This window comes from Bubalus bubalis, chromosome 3 (genome assembly GCF_019923935.1).
Source record: "Bubalus bubalis isolate 160015118507 breed Murrah chromosome 3, NDDB_SH_1, whole genome shotgun sequence".
Lineage (NCBI taxonomy): Eukaryota > Metazoa > Chordata > Mammalia > Artiodactyla > Bovidae > Bubalus > Bubalus bubalis.
In genome coordinates, this window is record NC_059159.1 from 109,636,032 (window position 1) to 109,647,607 (window position 11,576).

The following is an 11,576-nucleotide window of genomic DNA, read 5'->3' on the forward strand; positions in this document are numbered from 1 at the left end:
GTTGAGGTTATACCAACAGACTTAGATGGGGGTGGGGAGAATTTGAAGCCACTGCTGAAAGGGCAGTGTTCACACCCCTCCCTCCACAGGAAATCATCTGCAGGGAAGGCAGAACCATTGCCCTTGAGACAGACTTTGTACCATTTTACTGACTCCACAAGTCATCCCAAAGCCAGATGGCCTGGGCTTGGACAACCCAGCTATATCCCCCCTCATTCTACAGTGACCACACAGTGTCATTCCTTACTGCACAATACTGGGTATCAGAAGGCAGAACTCTCCAGAGACACAGGAGGGTTTCTTGGTGCCTCAGGAATTTCCCTCAGGATGTCCAAGGAACATTTCACAAAAAGGCAAATCACATGGTCACTGTTCAGCAGCTTGAGTTGAAGCCACCACTTGAAATGCACCACACAGATTTTGTCTCTCCTGGGTTTTAGTTTGGGTCCATTTTTTTTTCTTATTCTCTTAAAACGAATCTGAGCCTGGCATGCTGAGATGGAAAGATAGAAGTTTATTAGCAGCCCTTAAAATTTTGCCTAACCACACACTGTGTTTTCCTAAAAGCAATTTATTCTTAGGCTTCCCATCTTTAAGGCACTTAGTGGAATTGGTCCATAACCAGTTCCCTGATCTCACTCACCACCATTCACGAACATGTCTAGATATAATAGGTATATGCTTCCTCTCTTCCTGTGGAAACTCAAGTGCTACTCACCCACATATGGTTCAGGAGTGTCTGGTCCCAGCTAAACAAAAGCTCTGGTTTATTAATATTATTCTACCTGCCATATAAAGATACAGAATTAAAAAAAAAGATACAGAATTTTAGATGTGAAAAGGAGTCCTTAAAAGTAACAAATTTAAAACAAATCAAAATGAATCTCAACATAATTGTCTTCTAAGAGTTTGAGGATAGCAAAAGGAAGTCAGTTTCTGCTGTCTGGCATCAACTGTAGAAAAAAAGACCCAACTCATTTTGTCATCAGGATCTTGCTATGCTTTAGGGACAATATAATGGACACTGGTTATCATGACATGAAATTATAGGAGTAGAAAACACTGTGTTTTTGGGCAGAATTTGGGATCTCATGGCCTAACTTGATCACTGTTCTTTCAATTATTTCTCTTGTTTTATACCCAGTTCACTTTCACTAATCCCTCTTTTGATAATAAAAAGAGAGAAAGGAGTGGGGAAATGAATTAAAACTCTGAGATATTTAACTGGATTTTAAAAAATGGGAGTTTACTAGGCATTGTTTTATAAGAGCAAAGAAAAAAACCATCTTAGAAAACTTTAAGTGATATTACTGATTATATATTATTTACATCAAAGAGTTCTGCTATCAATGGGACTCGTCCCATCAATGACATGAAATTACATTCCTTACTTTTGTCTCAGTCTCATTAGAATCAGCAAGTGGCATACCCTTTGTAGCTCCAAAGAATCACCGAGTTCTGTCCTTCCTTCTCAGGATCTTTATTTTCAGACACTGGAACCACCATCACTGGGACCATCAGACAGCAAAGTAAGATACCTGAAGAAATTCCAAATTCTTCCTTCTACCACAACTAATTGATTTAACAAGGCCCTATTTATTTTACCTCCATTACTTTTGCATTAGTCCCGCTGTTGTTATTGTTCAGTCGCTAGACAGTAAAGAATCTGTCTGCAATCTGGCAGACCCAGGTTCCAACCCTGGGTCGGGAAGATTCTCTAGAGAAGGGAATGGCTACCCACTCCAGTATTTTTGCCTGGAGAATTCCATTGACAGAAAAGCCTGGCAGGCTATAGTCCATGGAGTTGCAAAGAGTTGGACATGACTAAGAGACTAAATATATTACCCCTGATCCTTCTCAACTCTTCAGGCCTCTAATTTAATCTCTCAGCTTCTAGTCTCACCATCTCCCATGCATTCTAGACACTACAGTCAAAGCAATCTATTTAACAGCTGGATCTAGCAATCACTTTGCTGCTAAGATCCTTTTAATGGCCCTCCCTAGTTTTCAGTATCATTGTCAACTGCCTTGGTTTAGTGGGCAAGGCCCTCTATGATCTAAACTCTGCCGACTGTTCTAGTCCTCCTTCCATTTTAATATCCAATCCAGTTTAATTACTTTTAGCCTCAATAGACTAGGTTTTTCCATGCCCACAGAGCATGGCAGCCTTTTCCATGGAGAATCATAGCATTAAATCTAAGTCAAGATCTAAATTCTCTATTTTAAAGAGAAGGACACCAAGTTACAGAGAGGTTGAGTAACTCTCCCTAGGTCACAGAGGTGGTTAGGAACATGAAGGAATTAGAACTCATTTTTTTAGACCTAACTGTCCAAAGTATAATTTCTCTAATCTCTTTCTGACATTGCTCTAGTGGCAAAGTAATACTCTTTGTTTGAAAATCCTAAAATGATGCAGATTATTTGGTCTTCATCAGGAAATTGGCTTAAATGTATTTATCCAAAATCTGTTACAAGTGCACAGCTTCCCTTTCCCCCAAAGCAACCTATTTTTCAAAGGCCCCCTTCACTAAATCTACCAAGATTTCAATGCAGGAAAAAGCTGTCTGCTCTAACATTAATATTCAAATTAAACAGAAGTAACCAAAATAAAATCTCCCAAAGAAAATAATGGCAGAGACAGACCTTAAAATGCATATAAAATATGCTAAGAATATTCTCTCACTGAAATAAATTTGACTTTCTGCAATTAATAGTAAGATAAATCTTGAAACATATCAAAATGAAGCAAATGACAACTGAAGAGAAACAGTTTGGAAAGGGTCCCATTTGAAATGTATCCGTTTGAAAACAGCCTCTGATTTTTGGCTATCATCATCATGTGCTTGTCCAAAAATTCACTTTCAAATGATATTCCCAAATGCAATCTCAAATTCAAAATGTAAGTTGGCTGGCATGTTCAAAATTATCTCTGAGATGGACAAAATAACAATACAAGATGTTTTCAGAAGGAATAATAACTATATTCCAACACTCATTGGGTTTAATTAGTGCTTCAGATGATGGCCTTTCCCTTCTAATTCTTTACTATCTTGTTTCTATTAAGAAATGGGAAATAGAGGAAACAGGATTATGAAGCCATTTCTAAATATCAGAGTGGTACTGAAGTAAGTTAGCAAAGAAACGCATTTTCCAGGAAAGGACAGGGAGGAAATTGGCTCACACCCAGTCTTGTCAGAAATGGTGACTGATCTGGGTTTAGTTGAATCTAATCATGCCATCATGTCCTAAACTGCATTTACGGCTATGTCAGGGCATTGGAAAGGGCATATTGCATCAGAAAAAGGCTTGGAAGAGGAACGAAAATTACCTGTTGAATAGTAGGAGAATTGGGGTTATTAGCTTACAATTTCAATAGACTCCAGGGAATCCATCCATTATATTAGCATGGTGGTGGCAGTGTGAGGGAGACAGAATAAGAGATTGAGAGAGAGGGGGGAGAGAAGGAATAAGCAGAAAGTGAGGAAAGAACAGTACAATTATTGCTATTAAATATTTAATTTATAGACTAAATCAGGAAGAACACTGACCAAAAGATGCAAATGATTACTCTGGAACTTCCATTTTACTTGAAATATAAAAGCAGGGCAAGAACACACAGGGATTAACATAATAAAGACAAAACAGCAACAATCTGGAGCGGGAAAATTACACAGCATTCATATCCAGAATGCTGATAATACAATAACTCATATACAAAAGCAGGGTTTATTTCTTTCTAAGTATTACTGAAAGAATTTTGTAGTACTTTTCTTCGAGTTTGAAATGTGTTCAATATCTGAAGTCTTCTAGGACATATAATCTCCCCAAAATACAGATGTCGTTTGAAAGGAAAGTTCTCTAGTGAAACAAATCCTATCTTTCAGTTATTGAGAGAATCTGAAGGGCAGTCATTAATGCACCTTTTAGATGAATAAAATTTGTTATAAAACACCATGTTCATAAAGGAGGGTAAGACTGAGATGTATGCCACCCATGGTATTGGTGTAGTATTGACAGTGTTGCTGATATATATATAACATGAATGGGACTCACAGTTAAAAACGATGAGAGCTGTTTTAAAAATAAGTAATCTACCCCAAAAGAATACTTCTCTGCTGATTTTATGACACGCAAAAAATAAATATCATTTGCCATTTAAAAATTAGAGTATTAACGAATAATATATTGAAGGTAGTATACACACACCTGTTAAAAAGTCATTATATAAGTTAAAAAACATTACTTCTGGGAAAAGCCAATGAGTGATTTAAATGAAAAATGTTTCTTATTGCACATGGAATAGCTGAAGTCAATTTTTTCAGTCATAGTTAGGTTTGCCAAGATACTCTTCACCCCAGACCCTAGATTCAAGAGTAATTCTGGAGGAAAATTTACATTTGTTTGTTAGTCCCTGGCCTCATTCTTTTTCATGCCCTATCACGCATGTTGTTCCAACACAGCAAAAGCCCTTATATCCAAGGAAGCTTATCTCCTACTCCCAAACCTCCTTTTCCTCCAAAAGACTCTTTCAAGGAAGCAAACCACCATCATAACAAAATGATGGGTGTTTGAACAGGATGTGGGTGTAACCTTTGGGAAAGTTAATCAGTTTGTGTTGAATAGGATAAAGGAAACTCAGACAGGGTTAATGCATGCATGCTCAGTCTCTAAATCATGTCCGACTCTTTGCAACCCTATGGACTGTAGCCCTCCAGGCTCCTCTGTCCACGGGATTCTCCAGGCAAGAATACTGGAGTGAGACTGGGTTAATACTCCAATGCAAGAAGCCACTTAGCTGTACAGAACTAATTGTCCACATCAAACTTGACCCAACCAGAACACAGATTCAGAAAGAAAAATGTTGTAAGTGTAATTTTTTCAGTGATCATTAAGCTCAGTATCATATTAATATGGAAAGGAGGATTAAGAACTTCATCTTGCCTTTTAAACTTCACCTGGATGTGGGAGGGACATCCAGAGATAAACATTTTTCCCAAAAAAGTACTACCACATTCTCTTTTCTAAGGGGAAATACTTGTTTTCTGCACCTTTAAATTTTTACTTGTATTTCCTTCCCTACAAGGCAGATGGTAAAGATGAATTATCTTAAAGTTATGGGGACTTTCTCATTGTTTTTAATATATTTGCTTCTAGAAAGAGAAATGCTGCAGACACCAGGTAGCATCCTAGCTGAGGTATAGTACTGTTTCTTTTGTGTAATTCAGAGCTAGCGAGAAAGCTAGAAGCACACACTTAGTATATATTTAACAATACTTTCCCATCACCGACTTCACTTAAGATACTAAAATTATCATGCCTTAAAAAAAAAAAAAAGTATGCCAAAAAAGTCACAATCTGATAAGGTTTGTTCTTTGTCTTTACCTGAGAGACCACCTAAGGACACAGGGCTTTTAAAATAATAAGGAGAATCCTTTGTTCTCTCAGGTTCCATTTAAATGGAAACTGGGTCGAAGGGCTTCCCCAGGGAGGGAAAAAAATCCAGGAGTCAAACACACAGGAGTAAGAGATTTCACTCCCACGACTGTTCCCACCCTCCCAAAGAAGTTAATTAATTCTATTTTAGGGATGTTTGGGGGTGGGGAGCACTCAGGCAGCCCATTCTCTGCAACCATAATCTCATTCTCAAACGTGGCTGAGACCATCATCCATCCCTGACACTGGGGTGAGGGGAGCTGAGAACCTCTCAATAGCCATGGGCAACACAGCCAGTACTGCAGGCATCTGTACTCCCCACAAGGTGTGTCCCAGCCCAAGCGCGAAGTTGGGTATTCAGACCTGCAAAGCACAATGAGAGACATTCAAAGCAGCAAGTTACAGTACCTTAAGAAGTCTGACAGATGGGAGAAAGGCTGCGTGGCACAGCTTCCGGATGGTCCAGTTCAGGGGTCGAGGAGCATCAGTTTGATTCATGACCCCTTCCAAATTCCACCAGGAAAACCAGAAACCGCAAACCTGAGCAATACCTAGAAAACAAACGGTCCCCCACGGCCCTGGCATCCCATGGTCATCTCCACACCTGAGAATTCCATCAGGGCAGAGGCTTCCTGCAACTTGGGAGACTAGTCAAGTGGCGTTGCTTGAGCCACTGAACCTTCTTAAGAAAGCCACCTCCCCTCTCCCTGCAGCCGTGCTCATGCATACCAAATGTGGCTGAATGGAGGCACACTGCCTGCTGCTCCTGCACGGAACAGCCTGTGGTCGGAGTCAGAGCAGCCTGCTCGGAATGCGCGCTCCCTCTTCTGCTCTCCTCCCAGTAAACGCAGGTCAGGCATTGGGGGAAAACCCGGGCCATTTGCTCTGCTCACTTGGTTTGGGGGGGAGCCAGGAAGAGAGCAAAAGGGAACATCAATAAAGCCAGAACGGGGAACTTGCACTTTCTTATACAAAGCATCTTTGAGGGCTGGAAATTGGCACAGGGGGAGGGGCTAGGACACAGAAGGAGAAGGGATGCCTCGGAATGATAAACACTTCACTTTTGATTTATGTGACATCATAAATTGAGAGCTATTGTAAAACGGATCTGCAATAAAAAGAATCTTTGTAGTGTTCTGTGGTTTTTATTAACTGTGATTGACGGTCCTCACCCTGATATACACATGATATAGATGACAGGAGGTAGATGGTAGAGAGAAAAGCAAACTAACACACACACAGTAGAAGCGGTGAGTTATTCCTTTCATAGAAAGCAGTGTAAACTAACGTTATGTTTGGCTTACCATTTAGAAATGGCAGTTTCTAAATTGGGGGTTATTCTCTCCTGAAAAGCCACTTGATACTCTGTCTGCAACAAAAGTTTAACCCTTAAGGTGCCACATGGAATGCTTTCTATAAAAGATGGAGTTTCCTGAATTGGGGAATACCCACCCCTATTATTTTCTAAGGATAGCTTTAAGAGAGAGTTGCCACGCTGGCATGAATAGTCTTTAGGGCGCCTATGTTGAGAGAGAATAAAGCAACTTTTCAATTTGAAAGCATAAATTAAATAATTTCACTTAGAGCAGTGAAGTTCCAGTGCCTGGGAAGAGGAAGAAGTCACAACCCACTGAGACTACCCCATCCCCAGAAATCAGACCTCAGTGAGTACAGTCGACTGACTTCCGGCTGCCCAGGAGAACTCCCACATCCTTAGAGCATTTCTGTCTTAAACTTATTTTCCCTCTTTATGTCCCTCCCTATGATTGTACTGATTTTCAGTTTTTAATTAACTAGAAGAGAATGGTAAATCCCAGCTCCATGACTATTACGTATTCTGAAGCAGAATTGGAGATGTGAGAGTAGATGTGATAACACAGGGACTCTGCTGTAATTCAGAATCTGGAGCAACATGGATCCTCCCTGGAGTATAATAAATACTTGACACATTGCATTACAACCGTATTTCCCTCACAATGCTCCTGTGTTACAGATCTAAGGACACTATTGCAGAAAATCTAGTCTACTGGTAGAATCCAGACCACTGACTTGTCTTATGGAATAAAATTCATGCATCTGATTACATTCTATTAACCGATATCATTTTAATAGACTCTCCCTGACACACACACACACATATGGTTCATTATCTGTCATCATTCTATTTCCAGCAAATGTTAAAGGCAGCTTAAAACATTAACATCTAACATGTCTGTGTCTGGCATTCCGCTAGGCACTCTAAATGCATTATGTAAGTTCATATCAACAATAACCCTATTTAGTACATGCTACTGTCATATCTACATTTCACAGATTGAGCAATTGAGATCTTGAGAAATTAGTAATGAGTAGCTAAGAATTGGAGAAGGAAATGGCAACCTACTCTGGTGTTCTTGCCTGGAGAATCCTAGGGACAGGGGAGCCTGGTGGGCTGCTGTCTATGGCGTCACGCAGAGTCGGACACGACTGCAGTGACTTAGCAGCAGCAGCTGAGAATTGAGGCTTTCCTGGTAGCTCAGATGGTAAAGAATCTGCCTGCAATGCAGGAGACCCGGGTTTGGTCTCCTGGGAATTAACATAACTAACAAAACCAGGATTTAGATTGAAACTAGTCTACAAGACAATAAAGACAAGCTTTCTCTTCTCTCCTACTTCTTTCATAGTTAAGGCAGCCACGGCAATTAAGTCATTGCCTCAACTTTCTGGTGATTTAACCTTATATCAGAGCTGACTGTGATATTAAATGGATTGCCTTGGAAATGAACAGAGATCATTCTGTCGTTTTTGAGATTGCATCCAAGTACTGCATTTAGGACTCTTTTGTTGACCATGATGGCTACTCCATTTCTTCTGAGGGATTCCTGCCCGCAGTAGTAGATCTAATGGTCATCTGAGTTAAATTCACCCATTCCAGTCCATTTTAGTTCGCTGATTCCTAGAATGTCGACATTCACTCTTGCCATCTCTTGTTTGACCACTTCCAATTTGCCTTGATTCATGGACCTGACATTCCAGGTCCCTATGCAATATTGCTCTTTACAGCATCGGACCTTGCTTCTATCATCAGTCAGATCCACACCTGGGTATTCTTTTAGCTTTGGCTCCATCCCTTCATTCTTTTTGGAGTTATTTCTCCACTGATCTCCAGTAGCATACTGGGCACCTACTGACCTGGGGAGTTCCTCTTTCAGTATCCTATCATTTTGCCTTTTCATATTGTTCATGGGGTTCTCAAGGCAAGAATACTGAAGTGGTTTGCCATTCCCTTCTCCAGTGGACCACATTCTGTCAGACCTACAAGACCTTTTAGAACTAACACCCAAAAAGATGTCCTTTTCATTATAGGGGACTGGAATGCAAAAGTAGGAAGTCAAGAAACACCTGCAGTAACAGGCAAATTTGGCCTTGGAATACGGAAAGAAGCAGGGCAGACTAATAGAGTTTTGCCAAGAAAATGCACTGGTCATAACAAACACCCTCTTCCAACAACACAAGAGAAGACTCTATACATGGACATCACCAGATGGTCAACACCAAAATCAGATTGATTATATTCTTTGCAGCCAAAGATGGAAAAGCTCTATATAGTCAGCAAAAACAAGACCGGGAGCTGACTGTGGCTCAGATCATGAACTCCTTATTGCCAAATTCAGACTTAAATTGGAGAAAGTAGGGAAAACCACTAGACCATTCAGGTATGACCTAAATCAAATCCCTTATGATTATACAGTGGAAGTGAGAAATAGATTTACGGGACTAGATCTGATAGACAGAGTGCCTGATGAACTATGGAATGAGGTTCGTGACATTGTACAGGAGACAGGGATCAAGACCATCCCCATGGGAAAGAAATGCAAAAAAGCAAAATGGCTGTCTGGGGAGGGCTTACAAATAGCTGTGATAAGAAGAGAAGCTGAAAGCAAAGGAGAAAAGGAAAGATATAAGCATCTGAATGCAGAGTTCCAAAGAATAGCAAGAAGAGATAAGAAAGCCTTCTTCAGCGATCAATGCAAAGAAATAGAGGGAAACAACAGAATGGGAAAGACTAGAGATCTCTTCAAGAAAATTAGAGATACCAAGGGAACATTTCATGCAAAGACGGTCTCGATAAAGGACAGAAATGCTATGGACCTAACAGAAGCAGAAGATATTAAGAAGAGGTGGCAAGAATACACAGAAGAACTGTACAAAAAGATCTTCAAAACCCAGGTAATCACGATGGTGTGATCACTCACCTAGAGCCAGATATCCTGGAATGTGAAGTCAAGTGGGCCTTAGAAAGCATCACTACGAACAAAGCTAGTGGAGGGGATGGAATTCCAGTTGAGCTATTTCAAATCCTGAAAGATGATGCTGTGAAAGTGCTGCACTCAATATGCCAGCAAATTTGGAAAACTCAGCAGTGGCCACAGGACTGGAAAAGGTCACTTTTCATTTCAATCCCAAAGAAAGGCAATGCCAAAGAATGCTCAAACTCCCGCACAATTGCACTCATCTCACACGCTAGTAAAGTAATGCTCAAAATTCTCCAAGCCAGGCTTCAGCAATATGTGAACCGAGAACTTCCTGATGTTCAAGTTGGTTTTAGAAAAGGCAGAGGAACCAGAGATCAAATTGCCAACATCCGCTGGATCATGGAAAAAGCAAGAGAGTTCCAGAAAAACATCTATTTCTGCTTTATTGACTATGCCAAAGCCTTTGACTGTGTGGATCACAATAAACTGTGGAAAATTCTTAAAGACATGGGAATACCAGACCACCTGACCTGGCTCTTGAGAAATCTGTATGCAGGTCAGGAAGCAACAGTTAGAACTGGACATGGAACAACAGACTGGTTCCAAATAGGAAAAGGAGTACGTCAAGGCTGTATATTGTCACCTTGCTTATTTAACTTATATGCAGAGTACATCATTAGAAATGCTGGACTGGAAGAAACACAAGCTGGAATCAAGATTGCTAGGAGAAATATCAATAACCTCAGATATGCATATGACACCACCCTTATGGCAGAAAGTGAAGAGGAACTAAACAGCCTCTTGATGAAAGTGAAAGTGGAGACTGAAAAAGTTGGCTTAAAGCTCAACATTGATAAAACGAAGATCATGGCATCCAGTCCCACCACTTCATGGCAAATAGATGGGGAAACAGTGGAAACTGTGTCAGGCTTTATTTTTTTGGTCTCCAAAATCACTGCAGGTGGTGACTGCAGCCATGAAATTAAAAGACCCCTACTCCTTGGAAGGAAAGTTATGACAAACCTAGATAGCATATTCAAAAGCAGAGACATTACTTTGCCAACAAAGGTCCGGCTAGTTAAGGCTATGGTTTTTCCTGTAGTCATGTATGGATGTGAGAGTTGGACTGTGAAGAAGGCTGAGCGCCAAAGAATTGATGCTTTTGAACTGTGATGTTGGAGAAGATTCTTGAGAGTCCCTTAGACTGCAAGGAGATCCAACCAGTCCATTCTGAAGGAGATCAGCCCTGGGTGTTCTTTGGAGGGAATGATGCTAAAGCTGAAACTCCAGTTCTTTGGCCACCTCATGCGAAGAGTTTTGACTCATTGGAAAAGACTCTGATGCTGGGAGGGATTGGGGGCAGGAGGAGAAGGGGACGACAGAGGATGAGATGGCTGGATGGCATCACTGACTCGATGGATGTGAGTCTGGGTGAACTCCGGGATTTGCTGATGGACAGGGAGGCCTGGCGTGCTGCAATTCATGGGGTCGCAAAGAGTCAGACACGACTGAGCGACTGAACTGAACTGAACTGAACTGAAGAGTTGACTAAAAGATCATGAAGAAGAAATGCTGAGCATTTGTTTCAGATCTTTGGTTTGAGATTGATGTAGTAAAAAAAGTAAACCATGAATTCTGGAATCAGCCTGCATGGTTTGCATTCTAATTCTGACCCCTATGCCTTGGCTTTCCCTGGTGGCTTGATGATAAAGAATCCACCTGCAATGCAGGAGATGTGGGTTCCATCCTTGGGTTGAGAAGATCCTTGGGGAAGGAAATGGTAACCCACCCCAGTATTCTTGCCTGGGAAATCCCTAAGACAGAGGAGCCTGGAGGGCTACAGACCATGCGGTTGCAAAAGAGTTGGTCACAACTTAGTGACTAAACAACAGCTCTGCGCCTTAGTCT

General features: G+C 40.9%; 1 protein-coding gene across 1 annotated transcript in view; it reads right to left on the minus strand.

The window, feature by feature from the left end:
* TRPM3 (transient receptor potential cation channel subfamily M member 3) overlaps positions 1-6,179 on the minus strand; it is a gene marked incomplete in the record, with an annotated part of 593,048 nt that extends 586,869 nt beyond the window's left edge. The window contains 1 exon segment of the mRNA XM_045165065.1: positions 5,842-6,179. Coding sequence (XP_045021000.1) covers positions 5,842-6,018 — 177 coding nt within the window.
* Positions 6,180-11,576: the final 5,397 nt, after the last annotated feature.